Source organism: Fundulus heteroclitus, unplaced genomic scaffold (genome assembly GCF_011125445.2).
Source record: "Fundulus heteroclitus isolate FHET01 unplaced genomic scaffold, MU-UCD_Fhet_4.1 scaffold_334, whole genome shotgun sequence".
In the NCBI taxonomy this organism is placed as follows: Eukaryota; Metazoa; Chordata; class Actinopteri; order Cyprinodontiformes; family Fundulidae; genus Fundulus; species Fundulus heteroclitus.
Genome location: NW_023396744.1, coordinates 13613 through 38639, shown reverse-complemented (window position 1 = coordinate 38639; position 25027 = coordinate 13613). Strand labels below are relative to the sequence as shown.

At 42.5% G+C, this 25027-nt stretch overlaps 2 protein-coding genes across 2 annotated transcripts; both read right to left on the bottom strand.

The window, feature by feature from the left end:
- Positions 1-5275: 5275 nt before the first annotated feature.
- Positions 5276-6889, bottom strand: LOC118559670 (olfactory receptor 10A3-like). The gene has a single exon (XM_036130321.1). It carries the CDS (start codon positions 6651-6653, stop codon positions 5715-5717), a length of 939 nt encoding a protein of 312 aa, XP_035986214.1. The 5' UTR covers positions 6654-6889; the 3' UTR covers positions 5276-5714.
- Positions 6890-22900: 16011 nt separating this feature from the next.
- LOC105923782 (olfactory receptor 10A3-like) lies at positions 22901-24381 on the bottom strand. The gene has a single exon (XM_012859722.3). The coding sequence runs from the start codon at positions 24307-24309 to the stop codon at positions 23371-23373; it is 939 nt and encodes a 312-aa protein (XP_012715176.3). The 5' UTR covers positions 24310-24381; the 3' UTR covers positions 22901-23370.
- Positions 24382-25027: the final 646 nt, after the last annotated feature.

The window sequence follows — 25027 nt, the reverse complement described above, 5'->3', positions numbered from 1 at the left end:
AAAACTTACTTCAGACAGACAGATTTATCCACCGCGGTGAGAACAACATCTTGTAAATGGTATGTACTCTGTCTCCATATTTAATTTCAATGAATTAAATATGTATTTAAACCGTTCTACCTCTGATCAATGATTCCTTATTTTATTGTCAAATCTTAAACCGGTGTAAAAATGGGCCTTTAGTAGCGAAGCAGGATTAGGCCAATAATACATAAATCACACCATCCAGCTCAATCATCCAGTCTGCGAGGAGGAACCAAGAAGAGGACTGGGGATGAAGAAGCCAGAGAACTCTGATTCCTTATTCTTCAACGGGAGGAGTTGCCTGAAGAAACCCTAAGCGCGATTAGATTATTTTCTGCCTTGTGCCTGAATGGCCTGAAGGCTTTCTTAACTTTGCGTTCTTGACGTTTCAGACTCTTCTCATATTGTCTTGCTGTTTGTTTAACTGCTCTGTTCCACTGACTCACATGTTTGATTTTTTTTGTGTTATGAGATCTACACTTTAATGTTACATCATGTTGATCAATATGGGTTTATGAAAAAATGGAAACTGTTTGCTTCAGACATACAAAGATCTATGGGTTATGCACTTTTGATTTGATATAGGAAAAACCAGGATCTGTTTGGCTCTAAAGATCCTTTAATATTAGCTCGTAATGATAACACTTAGATTCAATACAGGGTTTTCAGGCTCGGATTGGCTGAGAGCAGATCTCCCTGGGAGGGGGGCCTTACCAGTTTTTACTATCCCCTGGGGGGTAGCATTTTCTGGGGTTCCCCTGCCCTCACTGAACATCTCCTGCCTTTGCTCCTGGTGTTGTAAGTTTGGAGTGGTGGATTATTGTCCATCGTAGGGGTGAGTGGAGAAAGGAGTAGGAGGGTATTCAGGGTGGGGAAGAGTAGACGGATTCGACCTTGGTTACTGAACAGGTTTAGCTTACCATAGTCTAATGTAATTTCAAAATAATGTGTGCATAGGTACCTAAAACAGGCCTTACTTAATTAGATGAACCCTAAATTGTAGATGAAAGCTAAGCCTTTGATCTTGTGTGTTCAAGCTCTATGAAGCATTCATGTTGATGTGTACTAAAAGTTCCAGCACTGCCCGGTTCCAACACGGAAACCCTTTGGGTCCTACTTTACGAGTTTACAGAAATGGTTCCTCTGTGCTTTGTTCACATTTTCAAGTGATGGGTCATCTTGTTTTGTCTTGATGCTGACGACGCCATCTTAAAAAAAAAGAAAAAAAAAAAAGAGAGGAATGTTATAAGAATTATTATTCTTAAGTCACTATGGCCTCACACCACTTGGACATAGGAGGCCTGGAGACCTGATGTCTGTGTATAAGTTCCGCTGTTTGCCGAGTGCAAGGCTGAATGCTGCGTAGAATGATTATTGTCTATGATAGACTGTCTTTGTTATGTCTCAAACCAAGGCCATGGTGCAGTATTAGGGGAAGCCCGAAAAGCGAGGCAGGCAGAGACAGGGCAGACGCAGACTGCAGCGGGACCGTGGGGTGCGATTTACTTCCCAACTATGTGAATCTCTGCTCTGTTTCTCAATAAAAGTGCTGGAACTATATCACTCCACCGGTCTCCTTCTTCAGTAACTCAGGGAGGTCAGTCATCTGTTCAGAACTCCCATAACACACTGTAAACCATAAAATAGTATTAACCAAACTAAGCAAATTTAACTTCAAATCTGTTAAATCACTCACAGTCAGTCAGGATCAGTGATTATCTCTCACCGCCTCTTGCCATGTCCACAGGGGTACCTCAAGGTTCTATTTTGGGGTCTCTGCTATTTTCTCTCTATATAAACAACCTTCCCTCAGTTTGTTCAGACGTCTGTATCCAGATGTATGTGTTATGAACAGAACAGACGGACCCAGTGTTCACACCAGACAAACAGTGGGGAACAATGTTTATTAAAAACTGAAACGGGGCAGACTGCATCCGCGTCAGCGACAGGAAGCTCTGGGGACAAAAACAGCAGGTTAGTGACCACGTCTTGCGTGAGGCGATTGTTCACAAACGTGACAGTCACTAACCTGTGTTTCAATGTTCGGTCCCGATCCAGTGATTATGATGAGCCCAGCAGGCTGGCTGTTAATGCTGTGCTACAGAGACCGCTCTCGGCATCCCAGACGCTGGCACATTGGTGGTAGCAGGACAATGCAAACAGGGTGTAGAAGGAACAGGCAATCTCGGAGGTAAATTCAGAACAGGGGTCGGGCAAAACGGATCTGGCAATCAGGTCTAAGAAGGGGTCAGGCAGGCTCGGAGGTCGGAAGGCAGAACTAGTCGGAATCAGGAAATCACAAACAAGGTACGCTGGAGAACAACTAAGCAAAGGCTTTGAAATAATCTGCCAATGCTATCCTGTCTAGAGGGTGAATATATACAGCCAAACACAGGTGGAACAGGTGAGCAGAAATTAGAGCAGGGTGGAGCTAACAGGTGTGTGAAATTAGTAATAATCCAGACAAAAGTACCAAGATCATGACAGTATGCAGACAATACAGTAATGTATACACATGGTATAAACACAAAATAAGTTGCTGAAAAACATACACAGTCTATGGCCCATGTCTATGAATGGCTGAATCAATCCTGCTTAAAACTTCATGTAAATAAAACAGTTTCAATGTACTTTTCTAAATCCAACAATGCAAATCATGAGGAAGATATTTATGTGAAAAAAGTTGTGTCAGAATTCAAATACCTACCATCCTAATACACTCTAAACTAATCTTTAGATCCCAGATAAAAAAGGTGTGCAATAGAGTCAAATTTTATATCGTTTCATTTCATAAGATCACACTTGTCACTTCAGGCAGCTAAAATGTTCATGTACAGTAAGGTACATCATCACATCACCTACTATGTTACAACCTGGTCACAGGCAAATAAAACGACACTAAAACCTTTAGAGTCTCATTACAAACAATCAAAATTCTGGATAAAAAAACATCAAAATATCACCATTGTGCCATTTTACTTAAGCGTAAGCTTTTAAGCTGGGAAAATGTCATCAAGGACATTTTTGTTTTCCAAAATAATCCATAGTCTGTCATGTCCTCCACTCAGTTTGTAAAGATCAGGAACACACTGAGAGTAACACGAGGGTCGGCCAGAGGAGAATGTGTTGTTCCTTTGCGTAAAAGTGCTTTTAGTCAAAGAGCTTTTGCAGTCACAGATGCTCAGGAACTCTGACACTCAGAACATCAGAGAGCTTACAACATACACTCTTTTTAAAAAGCATCTAAAAAACTGCCTCATAACACATTAGACGTGTCAGCATTAATAGAATGTGTCTTCCATAACCAAACCATGCTGCCACTGGTGTCTCTGCTATTTATATATATATATATATATATATATATATATATATATATATATATATATATATGTATATATATATATATGTATATATATATGTATGTATGTATGTATATGTATATGTATATATATATATATATATATATATATATATATGTCTATGTGTATATATATATATATATATATAAAACATTAATTCTGTATTTGTTAACAAGATTTAAAGAGTTATATCTGTTTTATTTCTTTTTATATTTGTATTGTTCACTGTAAAATTCTTACTGTTGTGTTTTTAGGTAGACAATTTTAAGAGGGACAGCAGATGAAAAACACCCTTTTGGCTAATTCTGGTGCATTTGCTGTAATGCACGAGAATCAGACCCAAGATTCAACCACGACAGGCCAGTGACGTTTAAACAAGCTTTATTGAAATGGAAAAACAACCGCAGGCTCTCGGGACACGTAGCTCGCGCTTATGGGCTGGAAACCCCTGGAGGCAGAGAGACAGGTTAGTGACCAGCAATGGCAGGCGAGACAATGTGTGACAAGCTGAGTCACTAACCTGATTGAGAGGAGAACCAGGGTGCAGAGAGCCGACTTGTAACAGGCGAGCTGGTTTGGGAGCTGGGGTCCGTCTGCGGGCTGGCGGGGCTGAAGCCGTTGAGCAGCCGACAGATTGGCAGACAGATAGTGCGGGGCTTTCCAGGGGAGGTCCGGGTTCAGTAACAGAAAGTAAGGCTGGACGATAATTCAATAACAATATATATCGATCGATAGACGTGTGGCACGATAGAAAAAAAAGGGTCGATAAAAATTCGATAGAGAATTTTCCTTCCTTTCAGCCTATCATATTAGTTGATGCTACAGTCACTACTTCCTCTTGACCAATCGTAATCGCGGACCCAGGCACGCCGTCACAAAGCGCAGCCCTCTCAAACCACAACACAGAGCCCGTGATTATGTTGCAGCAAGGAGCGGCGGAGGAAACGGTTTTACTAGTTCGCCAGTCTGACAGAAATAAACCACAGTGATTTGTAAAACTTGCAAGGAACCGGTAAAAACAGTCTGGTAACGTAAAAAAGTTGTTTCATCACGTAAGCCGCTCACACCCGCAGCAGTGCGAGCTGTGTCAGCCCCGCGCGACACTGCATCTTCTTAGGAATCTTCTGGAAGTTCTTCCAAAACAAAACTGGTACAGCAGCTAAACTGGGCTCCCTTCTTTGTGATAAAATGACAAAGCGTCCAAGCCGCATAAGGACATCAGGCATGCAGTAACGTGCTTCATAGTGATGGATATGCTGCTGTTGTCTACAGTTGAAAAACCTGGCTTCAAACAACTACTCGCCACTCTTGATCCGCGATATAAAATTCCGGGATGCAAATTTTTCTCTAACAGCGCTCCCTAAATTGTGCGACGAATGCAGGGAATCAGTGCAAAATGAGCTGCAATCTGTGTCTTCCCACGCCACAACCTCGGACCTGATCCCTGCGTCAGCCTCTCAATTATGAAACCTGAGAAGTAACTAGTGTACTATTCCCACCTAAATAGGCTATTTTATTTTTTTTATTTGGTCATTTTACTGGTCACTTTAGTTTATTCTTTGTCATTATTTAATAACATAACTCAGGTCTCTTAAGTTATTTTTCTTTAAAAAAAAATCCTGTTATGGTTCAAAAAGTTGGTTAAATAAAGATTTAATTGGAATTCTGTGTTTGTGTTCTTTATTAAAATCAAATCATTTAGCAATGTCATAAAATGTCCAGGCAGAGCTGCACATAAAATATGGTTTTAAATATTTTCAATAATTATCGATATCGATCAATATGCTTTTTTTTTTTATTGATAAACTTTTTTTCTATATCGTCCAGCCCTAACAGAAAGGCCAAAGGTCCAGTGGCAGTACAGAGGGGCAATCCACAAGTCAGGTCCAGGTCCAGTTTCCAGTACTCATAGACAGGCAGGGTCAGGGACACAGGCGGGCAATCTACGGTTAGCAGGTCCAGGGTTCCAGAGACTGACAGAACAGGACTCAGGCAGGCAAACAGAATCAGGACGGGATCAGACAGACTTGGAAAAAGAATGGCTGGAACGTTCTCACCGGTTGGTTCGAGACGATTTGGCACCGGTAACTGATCTGCACGGGGAGCTTCCCTGGTCTCCTTACACTGAGAGAGTCCAATGCCTCCTCACTAAAACTGATGTAGGATGTCACAGTGTCAGTTAATCCATTTAAATCTTTAAAAAACCTCCAAAATGAACAAGCAAAAGTTGAAGAAAGATAACAAATTTTTGTGCTGTTATATTTCCTGTTTAATTCACTCAAAAGCATGAGATTCCCAATAATATCATGAAACAGGAACAAAGTGATGACCTCATGTTGATCTGATAGGAAACCATGTTTTCAACATGTTGCGTATTTTGGACAGTTTCAGTCCGTACATCACAGGATTAAACAGCGGCTGACACGTCAAAAAGTACAGTGACAAAAATATCCTGACCATGCTTGGAACATGGTCCATGTTAAACCTGCTCTGTAAAACGTCAAAGCCACATCCGAATGTGAAGTTGAGCAGAGAGGCCAGGTGAGGCGTGCAGGTACTGGCCGCTTTCTGCCGGGTCTTTTTTGACCCGGAGTAACACACTTTGAGGATCCTCATGTATGTGTAGAAAATCAAAATAACTGGAAGAACCACCCCAACAACAGTGCTAAAGAGCCCATAAATATTGTTGCTCGTTGTGTCTGAGCAGGCCAGCTTCACAATGGAGTAGTTATTACAGAACACTTTGTCAATGACGTTTTTACAGCGGTGCAGAGTGAAACTCATTGAGGTGAAAACACTGACTCCGAGAAAGGAAATTAACCACTCTGCAGCAATAAGGGCTGCAACTTTCCTGGCCGTCATCAGCGAGTGATACTGCAGAGGATGACAGATGGCCAGATATCTGTCATAAGACATGATAGTTAGGTTGAAAAACTCTACGCTTTGATAAACGTGAACCAGGTAAACCTGCAGGAAACACAAGGGGACAGAAACAGAGTGAAGATCAGAGAGGATCTGAACCAACAGGAGTGGGAAGAGGCCTGTGCTGCCAAAGAGCTGATTCACAAACAAGACAAACAAAAAGATGTACATGGGTTCATGTAAGCTCCTGTTCACAGCGATGACCACACTGAGCAGAACATTAGAACCGACAGTTACAATATACAAACACAAGGCAATCAGGAAGAATAAATACTTTAGCTGCTTGATATCTAAGTAAGCTCCCAGAATAAAATATGGAACCAGTGTCGAGTTTATCATCGTCTGCATTTGTTGGTACTGAAAAGAAAAAGTCACAAAGTGTTCAGGAGAAACTGTCAGAAATCCTCATCATAGGCACAGCGTGTAGTGGATGGGATTCAAACCAGCATCACCAGCAGACACCACTCTCTAATAATTCAGTTCAGGACAGTGAGCGGACGACCCAGTGAATTCCTCTGAACTGAGCTCTCATTCTGCTGCTGCTGCTTTTAGTCTTCTCAGCTTCCTCCTCCTTCCCCAGGCAGATGTAACTGTCAAAGGACTGCTTGTCTGTCTGATGCATCTAATTAACATTAATAACATTAAAATCAGGGTGAGTTTTTTAAAAAAACACGTTTGATCTTAATGGCACTACTTTGTAGACAAACCAAAAACAAAGACAAAGACAGAAGGCAAGGTAAGGCAGATTTATCTGTGTAGCACATTTCAGTACAAAGACAATGCAAAGTGCTTTACATGATTAAAATATAGGAAAATAGAAAAAAAGCAAGTTGGAATAAAATGTAGAAACAAAATAAAAAAAATTTCTATTTCTGGTAAAATAGAAACTAAAAGCAAACATTAAAAACAGTTGAACTATTGATGTGTCAGTAAAACAGTTTTACTAGAACAGTCAAAGGCAATCCTGAACAAATGTGTTTTTAATCTTGATTTGAAGGAACTCAGGCTTTCAGCACTTTTACAGTTTTCTGGTTTGTTCCAGATCAGTGGAGCATAGGAACTAAATGCTGCTTCTCCATGTCTGGTTCTGGTTCTGGTTCTGCAGAGCAGGCTGGAGCCAGAAGACCTGAGTGGTCTGGAGGGTTGATGCCCTGATAACAAGTCTGTGATGGATTTAGGTGCTAATTCAGGGATTTATAGACTAACAGAAGGATTTTAAAGTCTATTCTCTGAGATCCAGGGAGGAATTATGTCTGCAACAACAAGTGATGTTTTAAACCAGGGGTGTACAAAGTGTGGCCTGGGGCCCATCGGCAGCCCCTGGACTGACTTTTTGTGTGTGCCCCCCCCCCCCCTCACTGCAATTCAAGAATGAATTTATTTACTGTTTTCTGGTCTTACTGCTCACTACAGCCATATCATCCAACCACACTCAGATGTGAACACATTCACACGCAGAAGGCAACCTGCCCCTGGCAAAAGCACGTTATCACATCAACATGTGACAAGAAGAAGCTGTAATTGAACCATCAGCTTTGAGATTGCAAGACAACTGCTTTTTTTTTTTTTTGCCAGTGTCCTCTCTAGCAATGTGGCAATAAGAATTGATATCTTAATGCCAAATAGAGCTCGACAGATTTTGCTTCCACAAGTGGAGCAATCAGCTTTCACCATAGTGCTCCGCTTGATTTATGCATGTAAATAGTTTTATTGTGTGTGTGTTTATTATGTGGACACTACAACGGGAAAGAATGATAAAACGTCTTCCTTCTGCTTCATCACCTGGAAAGAGAGATGTAAAAAGAACAGCACAACCAACGTACATAGTATAACAGATACAATAAAGTAACACCTTAATACCATACTTATATGTATTATTATTTAAGCTGACATGTGTAAAGTGATACCTGAGAAAAGAAAGTAAAAAAAAAAAATACGGGCTTTCTGTATAGAAGTGAACACTTTGATTTCTAACATTTTTACGACAGACATCTGTAGAGCATGGTTTGGGGGCACCTGAGGTATTGGGGAGAGTGACAGATTGTGGAGGTCTCACCCCTGGTGTCTTCCCCTGCCTTCCCCAATGAAACTGCATATAGACATTGAGGGTTCTGGGTGGGTTTTGTGTGTGTGTGTGTGTGTGTGTGTGTGGGGGGGGGGGGGGGCTCTTTTTTAAATGCACTTGAAAACAACAGGCAACAACATGGGAACAACGCAACATTTGAGCAGGCAGAGGCAGGCTTGGGGTCTTTTCACACCCTTGATCTCCGACTGCCATTGCCAGTTTAATGCCTGGAAGAGAGGAGCGGGCCTCCTAGGCTGGGGTTGGCCTGGGCTGGGGTTGGCCGTTGTGTCCAGGGGATCTGCTGGGCTGGCACTTCTGCTCTCCCCAGTAATAGGGTGTGGGGTTCTGGTATGGAGGTTTGGGTGGAGTTTTGGGTGGCGTGTGGCTAGTGAAGTCACCTCCGAGCTCATAGGGTGGGCTGTGGTTCGTCAGCTTGTTTGGACAGTTTTGGCCCCATCTTCAGGGGGATTTTCTCAGGGGTAATCAGAGCTGGGATCGGGGTGGGGTGGGGGTGTGGGGGGGGGGGTTGGGGCTTGGGGTGTAGGCCGGGTATGTCCAGCTTGGGGAGGTCCTCGGCTCTAGGTCTGCTCTGACGCAGCTGGCTGCCAGTGGGGCTCCCGGGGGCTTTGGCACTGTGGCTGTTGGGGGGTTTCCTGGGGGTTTCCTCTGCTCTTCTCTGGGATGGGGGTGGGGGGGGGCAGCTATCCCTGTATTGGTCCTTCTTGGGCTCCTGGGCTTTGGGGGCTCTTTCAGATATCTAGGGTTCTCGTTTCCCCGGTGTCTCCCTTGGTGCTCTGAGGGGCAGTCCTTTGGCTGCTCACAACCACTATTGAACATTTTTGGTATGACCCATAGGTGCTTGGATCCGGGTGCTTACAGATATACTTCTATACAGATGAGCCCTGTAGTTAGCTTTGGCTGTCACTAAATACATATTGTATCAAATAATACTACATATTATAAGGCGTGGGCTTCTTGTACCCGTGATACTTTTTGGCTGGTTCTGTTGTTCTTTTTAAATCTGTCTCTGCAGGTGTAGAAGCAGAAAAAAAAAAAAAAAAAAAAAAAAAAAATAGCCCCCACATCCGGAGATCACACCAACCCCCCCCACATCCGGATTTCACACCCACCCCCACATCCGGATTTCACACCCACCCCCACATCCGGAGTTCACACCCATCCCCCACTACTGGCCCAAGGTCCCACCCACCGTCTTCACCCCGCCCCGGTTGTCATAATATCAGGCCCTCTCTCAAGCCTCAATAGTGATTGAATCCTTTTCAACATGGCGTCAGGAAGAACCAACATTGAACCCATCATTGCTGAGACACCTGTCACGATTTGGCATGATCAGAGCGATTTTTGGCAAGCTCAGCATTCCCCTCACAAGGCTACGCTGTTTTTATGCAGAACTCAGATGCCTCCGAGCCAGCGTCTGCAAGAACAATGGTCTTTGGAGCCCTATGGAGCCCACGGTAAATGGGGGTACATCTTCAAATATGAAACCGGGGAAATGTACTTCTATCAATTGGATGATGAAGGTGACGAGCTGCAAACTATCCACTCCTTGGGCATGCTGACATCAAACGATTGGGCTGTTCTGAAACTCATCATGCTTCGCAAACTAGCCCCTGAAGAAGCGAATCCGGCAGCAGGCCCTTCAGTGAGACGAAAAACCAGCTTCATTCGACTAAACCCCCAAGAACCTATTCCAGCAGGGCCCTCTGTGAGACAAGAAGCCGAGGACGGAATCAAGGATTCACCCGCAGTTAAACGGAGCAAACGGCCACGTCAACAAGTCGAGGACGGAATCAAGGATTCACCCCCCGCTAAACGGAGCAAACGGCCATGTCAACAAGTCGAGGACGGAATCAAGGATTCACCCCCCGCTAAACGGTGTAAGCGAGTGCTGACCGACCTGAATGAAATTGACAATGATTCAGGAAATAGGATCTTCTCAGCTACTTTACAGGCCGCTGGTTTTTCCGTGCAAGTCTCAAAAAGGCTCAAGATAAAACACAGACGATTATGTTCATGCTGGATTATTATAATTCTCAATGCGGGGTCATCAGGTCATTGCTAGCCGTTCCCTTTGATGCCTGGCGTGATAAGATGATTGGAATATCAGACCAGATTTCAACGCTGTTTCGCGATTGCCGCAACTGGAAAGACATTTTGGGGATCAAGAAAGCGCTTGCTTTTTAGACCCGCCCCTCACAACTGCCAATACCACCCCTTCAACGTTAACCACGCCCTTCTATGTATATAAATAGCACGGGTCCCTGGACGACGACAAATTGCCCCCGGAGCTGTACCCCTCTCCTTCATCCGCAGCCTCACCAAGAGAAACACCATGATCTGGTCCGGATCTCGCCCTGAAGGCCTCGACCTATACCAAGAGATCTTTGTTTTAAGGAGTGACAATTCCGAGTTTACTCCCTCGCCACCTCAGACGGCGACCGTGGATGAAGATTCACAAGCGGTGAATCTTCCTGCCTCCCCACCGCTTTCCCAAGACTCAGAGCTCCCCTGCGGCCATGGAGATCCGACATCCCCGGTGGAGCAAGCCCTTGAGAGTCAGAGGGATCTGGCCTCGGCACCCCCGTCGCCACCTGCGGACGCGCAAGCCCTTGAGAGTCAGAGGGAACCGGCCTCAGCACCCCCGTCGCCACCTGCGGATACCCTGCCAGACGGTGAGAGCGGCGCAGATGAAAACGATGGGTGGATTTGCTTCGGTTTCATCAAAGTGGTGAAAACTGTGCTGTATCGTCTTTTGACCGCTGCGATCAGAAAATACATGCACGAAATGTGTTATGGATGCGTTAATAACCGTCCTAGTCAAAAAGAGCATGGATGTTTGAAGCTGCTTGAGAACGAGCTCTACGAACATAACTACTATGGTATAATGCGAGTACTTTATAACGAACGTTTCATGGATGCAGTTCAACGGTTTCTAGTCTCTTGCAACATTCATCATGACAACGACGCTGTTAATGCTGTCGTACAGGCGTATCTGTACGAATTGACGATGGTAAAGCGTGTATTTATTACAATCTATGGCGGGTATGATCGGCTGGTTGAAGAAAACTGTGAATTAAAAGATCAACTTGATGCCATCACGGACTACTGGCGGGGGTCTTGAAACCAATGCTTACATGTTTTCTCATGTCTTTCTTTTTATATATTAAACTAGTTAGTGACATCATATTAAAAAGAGTGTCTGTTTTATTTTCTACATATTTTCTTTTTTTGTATATAAAAATGTTTTTTTTTACAATTACTTAGTGGTATAATAAATGAATGTAATTTCTTTCCTGATTATGTTAATAAAAATATATATATAAACCCTGACTACAGACGTCTTCTCCTTCATTTAGCATCACTACATGTGTGTGGTAAGGTATGGCTGAAGAAAAGTTAATGAAATGTGTATATTACACACCTGGCCACCCTGGTTCTTTTGGCAGAGTAGATAGATTACAGAGGGCTATGGAAAGTGAAACTGGTAAGAAGGTCCCAATTGAAAAGGTTCGAGACTTTTTATCAGAACAAGATGCATATTCTTTACATAAACCAGCGAGAATAAGATTTCCTAGAAATAGAGTGTTCGTCACCAGACCTCTAAAACAGTTTCAAGCAGATCTTTGTGATATGAAGAGTTTGTCCAAAGAAAATGACGGTTACAATTATTTATTAACCGTTATTGATGTATTCTCCAAAAGAGCCTACGTCAGAGTTTTAAAAAGGAAAACGGCGTCCGATGTTGTAAAAGCTTTAGAGTCCGTGTTAAAGGAGAGTGAGATTCCAAAGTGGCTTCAAACTGACGATGGTAAAGAATTTTTCAACAAATCATTCAAAGCGTTAATGGATAAAAACGGTATTGAACATTTTTCCACGGCTAGTGAAATAAAAGCCTCGGTGGTTGAGAGGTTTAATCGTACGTTGAAATCGAGAATGTGGAGATATTTTACAGCAAACAACACTCTCCGATATGTAAACGTGCTTCAGGATTTGGTCAAAAGTTACAAGTATTAAAATGGCCCCAGTGGAAGTCACCGCTAGTAACGCTTTTCGGGTGTTTCAAAACTTGTACGGGACCAATTCCAAACGCTGCACAAAACTCAAGATGGCGTTTAAGCAAGGCGACCATGTCAGAATCTCCAAGGTGCGTGGAGTGTTTGACAAAAAATATGAGCAGAGTTTCACGGACGAAATCTTTACAGTTACAGAAGCGTTACAGCGATGGCCTCCCGTATTCAAGCTGAAAGATTTAGACGGAGAGCCCGTCCGAGGTTCTTTTTACACGGAGGAGCTTCAAGAGGTAAAAATGTCGAAAAACAAAATGTATCAAGTGGGTGAAATATTGGGCAAACGCACCGTTCGGGGGGTCAGACAGGTCTTAGTACGATGGAAAAATTGGCCTGAGAAATTCAACACCTGGGTGAAAGCCGATGACCTGCGTGATGTATAAAACAAGGTGCTGCTCTCCGGAGGGTTGGCATTGCACCATGGATCGCATGGCCGAGGACCAAGAGTTTCATCTGACGCTACCATCCAATGCAAGCGTTGATGTTTTTAAGGATAATAGCATATCTAGTTTCCGGGTGGATTTAGCCGAACCTATTAATTTACAAGGTCACTGGCAAGTGGCTTTAACGGAGGTTTCATACCCTCACACATGGCATAACGTCCCCTCAGAAAATGCTTATTTTGAGTGGCGGAAAGCGGACGAGGATAAATTCCAACGCGTACAGATTGGAAATGGATACTACACTAATTTGAATCAGCTTTTCACAGAGATTGAAGCCCATCTGAGAAAGATAGATTCTGATATTTCAAAGTCAACCGCACAGCCAACATACTCCAATTTCAAGCCGGAGCTCAGAACCACCTACGTTTTCCCGCTCCAATTGCATACATGCTTGGAATGGAACCCGGAAAATGGGTCAAATTCGACCACTGGCACGCCCCTAACCCTATCGATTTTAGGGCCGGGTTCTACCATCTGTTTTTATACAGCGACGTTGTTGCCTCACAGATGGTGGGTGACATTCATGCACCGCTATTGCGAACCGTTCAGGTCCGAGGTTCTTTTGGGGATATTATAACTGAAATCTTCCATAAACCGTACTATATTCCTGTTGCCAAGAAACACATTGAAAATATACAAGTTGAAATTAAAACGGATCAGAACACCCCGGTGAAATTTACATACGGAAAGTGCATTGTGAAGCTGCATTTCAGACCCGCTGCCTCACATCGAGCGTTTAGATGAAAACAGAATATGCATATAAAAAAACACAGGACTGCTGCTGGAATCATTCATAGCAGTGCTGTCAGTCGTATCAGCACCGCTTAAGCGCTGTAAAACGTGAGAAGGAAAAAAAAAAAAATCAAGAAAACATGGTTTTCCTGAGAGAGGACCCACACCGTTTCATCACCTATTTCCAAAGCCAGGTCGGGGGCGCTTTACCAGGTTTCTATGGTGCTCCCGTTATGTACGGGCGGGGGATTGGATCCATATTTTCAAAACTATTCCGTTTCGTATCGCCCCTAGTTAAATCTGGCTTCGCAATAGCGAAACCCCATCTGAAAAGGGCGGCCACAAACATTGCTTCAGACGTCATAGGTAAAGCAATGACCAAAATAACAGGTGTGAATAACCAGGAGGGGTCAGGGGTGATGGTTTTGTCGAGAAGGGCTAAAAAGAGACCTCCCGGGCAATGTGTTTGGCGCTCCGAGGAAGAAGAAGAAGCCAGTTCGCAACAGCAAGCCTAGGAGTAGGAAGTCTGCTGCGAGCAAGGATATATTTAACTGATTTAGTATTTTCATTAAAAAACCAATCATGGCTCTTTTACATCAGAAATCATCAGAATGTACCCTGGTCGAACTCGATCTTTTCACGGTCCCTATGACTCAACTATCTGTGGAAGATAAGATTTACACCGAAATACTACCTGTATCAGCTATTACAGACACGGGGCCTATTGAGTTCTTTATCCCCGGAGATGGAGAAAAATACCTGGATTTGAACGACACCCTGCTGCACGTCCGTCTAAAAATTACCAACGCAGACGGGAGCAACCTAGCTAATGATGCAGCCGTCGGACTGATAAATTACCCTCTGAATACAATGTTCAGTCAATGCGACGTTATTCTGGGAGATAGGTTAATTTCACAGAGTAGCGCGACTCATCCTTACAGGGCAATGATTGAAACCTTACTCAATTATTCGGAAGACACTTTAAAGAGTCAATTTAGCGCAGGTCTCTTTTACAAAGATACAGCTGGAGCAATCGATTCTATTGTTACGTCAGATGGTCCTAACTTGGGTATGAACCGCAGAGCTTCATTCACCGCTAATTCAAGGGAATTACACCTGATGGGACCGCTTCACGCAGATATATTCTTTTGCGAAAGACTCCTATTGAACTCTGTCGACATGAGAGTTAAATTGACCAGAGCTAGCGATGCATTCTCTTTGATGGGGCCTCGTGATTCAACCTTCTGACTGAAAATTCTAGGGGCTTCTCTATTTGTGAAAAAGTTTCAGTCTCCCCGGCTATCCGGTTGGGCCACGCTTCAGCATTAATGAGAGGAAACGCCCTATATCCACTTTCCCGCGTGAACGTGAAAACATATTCTATCCCAGAAAATTATATGTACACAGGAGAATCTGTTTTTGGGTACCCTACCCAGATACATAGTTTTAGGCTTGGTGGACCACGAAGCCTTCACAGGCAGGAGAAGCATGTCCCCTTTCAACTTTAAGCATATGGATGTAGAATATTTAGCTCTCTGCAAAGACGGCAGACAGGTGCCAGCCAAAGCGTTTCAACCTCAATTCAACGATGGTATTTCAGTGAGGGAATATTACAACATGTTCACCGCTACAGGTCGTCATTTAAAAGACCTTCCTTTGAGCATCGCTCGAGAGGACTTTAACGAAGGTTACTCCCTGTCTGTTTCCCACCACTTTTGTTTGTTCCCTGTTTGTTTCCCACCGTTTGTGACGCTCTGTCCCCGGTGTGTAATGGGAATTTGAGACTGGAATGAGGTTCAGAGTTCCTCTGCCTCACACGACCACACTGATTGTGTACGCCTGTTACGATTCAATTTTGGAAATCGACTCAAAAAGGCAGGTCTTGGTCCAGATCCTCTCTGATGTTCACATTATTTCTGCTCCACTCTGTTTTCTGCAGATTTTCTCTGTTTATACGTATGGAAGTGTAGAGTTTACCAACTTAGCCGTCATGTCTTATGACAGGTATGTCGCTATCTGCCATCCTCTGCAGTATAACTCAGTGATGACTTCAGTGAAAATTGTTTTTCTGGTCTCCATCACATGGTTACCTCCTGTTTTAGCAGTTGGTGGCACCATTGTTTAAAGTTCTTCTCTGCAACTCTGTGGGAACGTCATTAATAAGATTTACTGCGGCAATCACTCCATCATTAAACTGGCCTGTGAGGAGCCCAGAGTCAATAACATCTATGAACTTTTTATGGTTTTTCTCACAATCTGTGTTCCTGGGTCTGTGATTCTCTACACCTACATGAGGATCCTTAAGGTGTGTTTTTCTGGCTCCAAACAGACCCGGCAGAAAGCTGTCAGTACCTGCACCCCTCACCTCGCTTCAGTTATCAACTTCTCTTTTGGTATTTCCTTTGACGTCTTACAGAGCAGATTTAATATGAATAATGTTCCCAGCATGTTAAGAATATTTTTATCACTGTATTTTCTTACTTGTCAGCCAGTCTTTAACACAGGGTATATTTCTCTCACTCTACTGAGTTCTCCTACTGTTCTCCAATTAGATTTTTTGTTACTATTTCAGCACTTAACATTTTTTTCTCTGTCATTTTCTCTTCATAGTAGGTACACCTGGTTGTTCTGTTAGCTGTGACATCATCAGGGGAGACAGATCATCCTCTATTACCATCTAACATAGAAAGTACTCCTGGGTCAATGTGAGCTTCTGTGCTTTCTGTGTCTCTGCTCTGTCTTTTGTAACCCCCAGTCGGCCGAGGCAGATGAGCGTTCACACTGAGCCTGGTTCTGCTGAAGGTTCTCCTCCCTGTTAAAGGGGAGTTTTCCTCTCCACTGTCACTTCATGTTTGCTCAGTATGAGGGATTGCTGCAAAGCCATGGACAATGCATACGGCTCTCCCTGTGGCTCTACGCTTCTCCAGGAGGAGTGAATGCTGCTTGTCAAGACTTTGATGCAATCAACTGGGTTCCCTTATATAGGAATGTTTTTGACCAATCTGTATAATCCGATTTAATTTGACTTTAGAAAGTGCCTTGAGATGACATGTTTCACGAATTGGCGCTATTTAATTGAATTGATTCTGATGTTCATATTTTTGTGTGTGCACCCAGTATCACTTGAACATGGTCACTCCCCACAGGTCTGTTTCACTCCTCCAAGCAGCTTACCACTATCACCACTGTGAAAGGATGACTCAACTTCAGAGTTTAGCTCAACCATTTATTCTAAATATGGGAGAGAAATAATCACAAGTTTACAGTACTGGACTGTTACAGCAATACTACATAGGCGCAAAGATGAAGAGCCCCGATCTCAAAGAAACATAGGTTTTTCTAAGCTTAGACACAACCACCAAAGGGTATGGTTTCTTTGCATGATATCTGCAAGAAAGAATGTGGCATTATGGAGATGTTATCTATTTTCCAGCATGTGTTACTTGTGGTTGTCTTAAGGTGACTAAGTGAAAGCATGCATCTAAATTAAATTGAGAACTCCATAAAGCCTAAATTAGACTAGCTTTAGCTTTTAGCAAAATATTACACAAATTAAACAAACCACAAGAAATTCCCAAGTTGGGGTGCCAAAAAGGCACCTCATAAAAATGACAGCGAAGATTTTGCTCCCTGTCAAGGTGAAGTTTCATACTGGAACAGTCCTCCATGTGGGGAGGGTCATCCTCCCATGGTATATTAGCTATTTTAAATTGTGTATTTACATTATTCTAAACCTATATGTGCAAGAAAACTCCCTCCAGCTGTCACATGAATCCGCTCCTGTCGAATTGCTGTATGTCCAAGGCAAATCAAGGCAAGTTTATTTGTAAATCACATTTCAGTAACTAGACGCTACAGACCGATCAGCATCTTAGCTATAGTGTAAAAAGTTGCAGAAAAACTGATTGCCCAACAAATAATAACGCATTTAAATGCCACTATATATCCCCTTCATTCAATGGAATTTGGTGTCAGAACTCAACACTCTACGGAAACTGCTAATTTATTTTTCATAGAAACATTCACTGGATAAAGGTGGTGTGGTGGGAGCTGTCTTCCTCGATCTAAAAAAAGCCTTTGACACTGTGTTATAAGAATTATTATTCTTAAGTCACTATGGCCTCACACCACTCGGACATAGGAGGCCTGGAGACCTGATGTCTGTGTATAAGTTCCACTGTTTGCCGAGTGCAAGGCTGAATGCTGCGTAGAATGATTATTGTCTATGATAGACTGTCTTTGTTACTGTCTTTTGTTGATACTTTTTTGTATCAGTAGGTAACTTTACATCCCAGACGACAAAAATCACATGTGGGGTTCCCCAAGGGTCCATCCTGGGTCCCCTCCTCTTCAATATCTACATGCTCCCTCTAGCTCAGATAATAAAAAATAACAACATCAGCTACCATAACTATGCGGACGACACACAGCTTTACATCACCATGTCACCAGGTGACTATAAACCAGTTCAAGCACTGAGTAAATGCCTAGAAGAAATCAATACGTGGATGTGCCAAAATTTTCTTCAGTTGAATAAAAACAAAACAGAAGTAATAATTTTTGGACCAATAGAGGAGAGATCAAAAGTTAGCACACAGCTTCAGTCGCTTCAGCTAGGAACCACTAATCAGGCCCGAAACCTGGGTGTAGTGATGGACTCAGACCTGAACCTTCAAAAGCATCTAAAGACAATTACAAGGTCGGCTTTTTATCACCTGAGGAACATTTCCAGGATTAAAGGACTAATGTCTCAGCAGGATCTGGAAAAACTAATCCATGCGTTTATTTTTAGTAGAATTGATTACTGCAACGGTGTCTTCACAGGTCTGCCTAAAAAGTGGATCAGACAGCTGCAGCTGATCCAGAACGCTGCTGCCCGCGTCCTCACTAAGACTAAGAAAGTAGAGCACATAACCCCAGTTCTAAAGTCCTTACACTGGCTCCCTGTATCTCAGAGAATAGACTTTAAAATCCTTCTGTTAGTCTATAAATCCCTGAATGGCTTAGCACCTAAATACATCACAGACTTGTTATCAGCGTATAAACCCTCCAGACCACTCAGGTCTTCTGGCTCCAGCCTTCTCTGCATACCTAGAACCAGAACTAAACATGGAGAAGCAGCATTTAGTTCCTATGCTCCACTTATCTGGAACAAACTTCCAGAAAACTGTAAAAGTGCTGAAAGCCTGAGTTCCTTTAAATCGAGATTAAAAACACATTTGTTTAGAATTGCCTTTGAATGTTCAAGTTAAAATGTTTTACTGTTTTCAAATGTTCTTTTTTGTTTATACACTATCCCTACTTGCTTTTATTTTGTTTTATTTTCCTATATTTTAATCATGTAAAGCACTTTGCATTGTCTCTGTACTGAATTGTGCTATATAAATAAATTTGCCTTGCCTTGCCTTGCCTTGCCTTTGCCTTACTACCCCCTGGGGGGGAGGGGGGGGGGAGCGTTTTCTGGGGTTCCCCTGCCCGCACTGAACCTCTCCTGCCTTTGATCCTGGTGTTGTAAGTTTGGAGTGGTGGATTATTGTCCATCGTAGGGGTGAGTGGAGAAAGGAGTTGGAGGGTATTCAGGGTGGGGAAGAGTAGACGGATTCGACCTTGGTTACTGAACAGGTTTAGCTTACCATAGTCTAATGTAATTTCAAAATAATGTGTGCATAGGTACCTAAAACAGGCCTTACTTAATTAGATGAACCCTAAATTGTAGATGAAAGCTAAGCCTTTGATCTTGTGTGTTAAAGCTCTATGAAGCATTCATGTTGATGTGTACTAAAAGTTCCAGCACTGCCCGGTTCCAACACGGAAACCCTTTGGGTCCCACTTTACGAGTTTACAGAAATGGTTCCTCTGTGCTTTGTTCACATTTTCAAGTGATGGGTCATCTTGTTTTGTCTTGATGCTGACGACGCCATCTTAAAAAAAAAGAAAAAAAAAAGAGAGGAATGTTATAAGAATTATTATTCTTAAGTCACTATGGCCTCACACCACTTGGACATAGGAGGCCTGGAGACCTGATGTCTGTGTATAAGTTCCGCTGTTTGCCGAGTGCAAGGCTGAATGCTGCGTAGAATGATTATTGTCTATGATAGACTGTCTTTGTTATGTCTCAAACCAAGGCCATGGTGCAGTATTAGGGGAAGCCCGAAAAGCGAGGCAGGCAGAGACAGGGCAGACGCAGACTGCAGCGGGACCGTGGGGTGCGATTTACTTCCCAACTATGTGAATCTCTGCTCTGTTTTTTCTCAATAAAAGTGCTGGAACTATATCACTCCACCGGTCTCCTTCTTCAGTAACTCAGGGAGGTCAGTCATCTGTTCAGAACTCCCATAACACACTGTAAACCATAAAATAGTATTAACCAAACTAAGCAAATTTAACTTCAAATCTGTTAAATCACTCACAGTCAGTCAGGATCAGTGATTACCTCTCACCGCCTCTTGCCATGTCCACAGGGGTACCTCAAGGTTCTATTTTGGGGTCTCTGCTATTTTCTCTCTATATAAACGACCTTCCCTCAGTTTGTTCAGACGTCTGTATCCAGATGTATGTGTTATGAACAGAACAGATGGACCCAGTGTTCACACCAGACAAACAGTGGGGAACAATGTTTATTAAAAACTGAAACGGGGCAGACTGCGTCCGCGTCAGCGACAGGAAGCTCTGGGGACAAAAACAGCAGGTTAGTGACCACATCTTGCGTGAGGCGATTGTTCACAAACGTGACAGTCACTAACCTGTGTTTCAATGTTCGGTCCCGATCCAGTGATTATGATGAGCCCAGCAGGCTGGCTGTTAATGCTGTGCTACAGAGACCGCTCTCGGCATCCCAGACGCTGGCACATTGGTGGTAGCAGGACAATGCAAACAGGGTGTAGAAGGAACAGGCAATCTCGGAGGTAAATTCAGAACAGGGGTCGGGCAAAACGGATCTGGCAATCAGGTCTAAGAAGGGGTCAGGCAGGCTCGGAGGTCGGAAGGCAGAACTAGTCGGAATCAAGAAATCACAAACAAGGTACGCTGGAGAATAACTAAGCAAAGGCTTTGAAATAATCTGCCAATGCTGTCCTGTCTAGAGGGTGAATATATACAGCCAAACACAGGTGGAACAGGTGAGCAGAAATTAGAGCAGGGTGGAGCTAACAGGTGTGTGAAATTAGTAATAATCCAGACAAAAGTACCAAGATCATGACAGTATGCAGACGATACAGTAATGTATACCCATGGTATAAACACAAAATAAGTTGCTGAAAAACATACACAGTCTATGGCCCATGTCTATGAATGGCTGAATCAATCCTGCTTAAAACTTCATGTAAATAAAACAGTTTCAATGTACTTTTCTAAATCCAACAGTGCAAATCATGAGGAAGATATTTATGTGAAAAAAGTTGTGTCAGAATTCAAATACCTACCATCCTAATACACTCTAAACTAATCTTTAGATCCCAGATAAAAAAGGTGTGCAATAGAGTCAAATTTTATATCGTTTCATTTCATAAGATCACACTTGTCACTTCAGGCAGCTAAAATGTTCATGTACAGTAAGGTACATCACCACATCACCTACTATGTTACAACCTGGTCACAGGCAAATAAAATGACACTAAAACCTTTAGAGTCTCATTATAAACAATCAAAATTCTGGATAAAAAAACATCAAAATATCACCATTGTGCCATTTTACTTAAGCGTAAGCTTTTAAGCTGGGAAAATGTCATCAAGGACATTTTTGTTTTCCAAAATAATCCATGGTCTGTCATCTCCTCCACTCAGTTTGTAAAGATCAGGAACACACTGAGAGTAACACGAGGGTCGGCCAGAGGAGAATGTGTTATTCCTTTGCGTAAAAGTGCTTTTAGTCAAAGAGCTTTTGCAGTCACAGATCCTCAGGAACTCTGACACTCAGAACATCAGAGAGCTTACAACATACACTCTTTTTAAAAAGAATCTAAAAAACTGCCTCATAACACATCAGACGTGTCAGCATTAATAGAATGTGTCTTCCATAACCAAACCATGCTGCCACTGGTGTCTCTGCTATATATATATATATATATATATATATATATATATATATATATATATATATATATATATATATGTATTTATTTATTTATTTATCTATTTTAAATTAAATGTTTTACTTTTTAACTTTGTAGTCTAGCAAACATTAATTCTGTATTTGTTAACAAGATTTGAAGAGTTATATCTGTTTTATTTCTTTTTATATTTGTATTATTTACTGTAAAATTCTTACTGTTGTGTTTTTAGGTAGACAATTTTAAGAGGGACAGCAGATGAAAAACACCCTTTTGGCTAATTCTGGTGCATTTGCTATAATGCACGAGAATCAGACCCAAGATTCAACCACGACAGGCCAGTGACGTTTAAACAAGCTTTATTGAAATGGAAAAACAACCGTGGGCTCTCGGGACACGCAGCTCGCGCTTATGGGCTGGAAACCCCTGGAGGCAGAGAGACAGGTTAGTGACCAGCAATGGCAGGCGAGACAATCTGAGACAAGCTGAGTCACTAACCTGACTGAGAGGAGAACCAGGGCTCTCATCTTTGTGATAAAATGACAAAGCGTCCAAGCGGCATAAGGACATCAGGCATGCAGTAACGTGCTTCATAGTGATGGATATGCTGCTGTTGTCTGCAGCTGAAAAACCTGGCTTCAAACAACTACTCGCCACTCTTGATCCGCGATATAACGTTCCGGGACGCAAATTTTTCTCTAACAGCGCTCCCTAAATTGTGCGACGAGTGCAGGGAATCAGTGCAAAATGAGCTGCAATCTGTGTCCTTACACGCCACAACCTCGGACCTCAGCTCTGCGTCAGCCTCTCAATTATGAAACCTGAGAAGTAACTAGTGTACTATTCCCACCTAAATAGGCTATTTTATTTATTTATTTGGTCATTTTACTGGTCACTTTAGTTTATTCTTCGTCATTATTTCATAACATAACTCATGTCTCTTAAGTTATTTTTCTTTTAAAAAATCCTGTTATGGTTCAAAAAGTTGGTTAAATAAAGATTTAATTGTAATTCTGTGTTTGTGTTCTTTATTAAAATTAAATCATTTAGCAATGTCATAAAATGTCCAGGCAGAGCTGCACATAAAATATGGTTTTAAATATTTTCAATAATTATCAATATCGATCAATATGCTTTTTTTTTTATCGATAAGCTTTTTTTCTATATCGTCCAGCCCTAACAGAAAGGCCAAAGGTCCAGTGGCAGTACAGAGGAGCAATCCACAAGTCAGGTCCAGGTCCAGTCCAGGTCCAGTTTCCAGTACTCACAGACAGGCAGGGTCAGGGACACAGGTGGGCAATCTACGGTTAGCAGGTCCAGGGTTCCAGAGACTGACAGAACAGGACTCAGGCAGGCAAACAGAATCAGGACGGGATCAGACAGACTTGGAAAAAGAATGGCTGGAACGTTCTCACCGATTGGTTCGAGACGATCTGGCACCGGTAACTGATCTGCACGGGGAGCTTCCCTGGTCTCCTTACACTGAGAGAGTCCAATGCCTCCTCACTAAAACTGATGTAGGATGTCACAGTGTCAGTTAATCCATTTAAATCTTTAAAAAACCTCCAAAATGAACAAGCAAAAGTTGAAGAAAGATAACAAATTTTTGTGCTGTTATATTTCCTGTTTAATTCACTCAAAAGCATGAGATTCCCAATAATATCATGAAACAGGAACAAAGTGATGACCTCATGTTGATCTGATAGGAAACCATGTTTTCAACACGTTGCGTATTTTGGACAGTTTCAGTCCGTACATCACAGGATTAAACAGCGGCTGACACGTCAGAAAGTACAGTGACAAAAATATCCTGACCATGCTTGGAACATGGTCCATGTTAAACCTGCTCTGTAAAACGTCAAAGCCACATCCGAATGTGAAGTTGAGCAAAGAGGCCAGGTGAGGCGTGCAGGTACTGGCCGCTTTCTGCCGGGTCTTTTTTGACCCGGAGTAACACACTTTGAGGATCCTCATGTATGTGTAGAAAATCAAAATAACTGGAAGAACCACCCCAACAACAGTGCTAATGAGCCCATAAATATTGTTGCTCGTTGTGTCTGAGCAGGCCAGCTTCACAATGGAGTAGTTATTACAGAACACTTTGTCAATGACGTTTTTACAGCGGTGCAGAGTGAAACTCATTGAGGTGAAAACACTGACTCCGAGAAAGGAAATTAACCACTCTGCAGCAATAAGGGCTGCAACTTTCCTGGCCGTCATCAGCGAGTGATACTGCAGAGGATGACAGATGGCCAGATATCTGTCATAAGACATTATAGTTAGGTTGAAAAACTCTACGCTTACATAAACGTGAACCAGGTAAACCTGCAGGAAACACAAGGGGACAGAAACAGAGTGAAGATCAGAGAGGATCTGAACCAACAGGAGTGGGAAGAGGCCTGTGCTGCCAAAGAGCTGATTCACAAACAAGACAAACAAAAAGATGTACATGGGTTCATGTAAGCTCCTGTTCACAGCGATGACCACACTGAGCAGAACATTAGAACCGACAGTTACAATATACAAACACAAGGCAATCAGGAAGAATAAATACTTTAGCTGCTTGATATCTAAGTAAGCTCCCAGAATAAAATATGGAACCAGTGTCGAGTTTATCATCGTCTGCATTTGTTGGTACTGAAAAGAAAAAGTCACAAAGTGTTCAGGAGAAACTGTCAGAAATCCTCATCATAGGCACAGCGTGTAGTGGATGGGATTTAGACCAGCATCACCAGCAGACACCACTCTCTAATAATTCAGTTCAGGACAGTGAGCGGACGACCCGGTGAGTTCCTCTGAACTGAGCTCTCATTCTGCTGCTGCTGCTTTTAGTCTTCTCAGCTTCCTCCTCCTTCCCCAGGCAGATGTAACTGTCAAAGGACTGCTTGTCTCTCTGATGCATCTAATAAACATTATTAACACTAACATCAAGGTGAGTTTTTTAAAAAACATGTTTGATCTTAATGGCACTTTGTAGACAAACCAAAAACAAAGACATAGACAGAAGGCAAGGTAAGGCAGATTTATCTGTGTAGCACATTTCAGTACAAAGACAATGCAAAGTGCTTTACATGATTAAAATATAGGAAAATAGAATAAAAGCAAGTGGGAATAAAATGTAGAAACAAAATAAAACCTGGTAAAATAGAAACGAAAAGCAAACATTAAAAACAGTTGAACTAATGATGTGTCAGTAAAACAGTTTAACTAGAACAGTCAAAGGCAATCCTGAACAAATGTGTTTTTAATCTTGATTTAAAGGAACTCAGGCTTTCAGCACTTTTACAGTTTTCTGGAAGTTTGTTCCAGATCAGTGGAGCATAGGAACTAAATGCTGCTTCTCCAT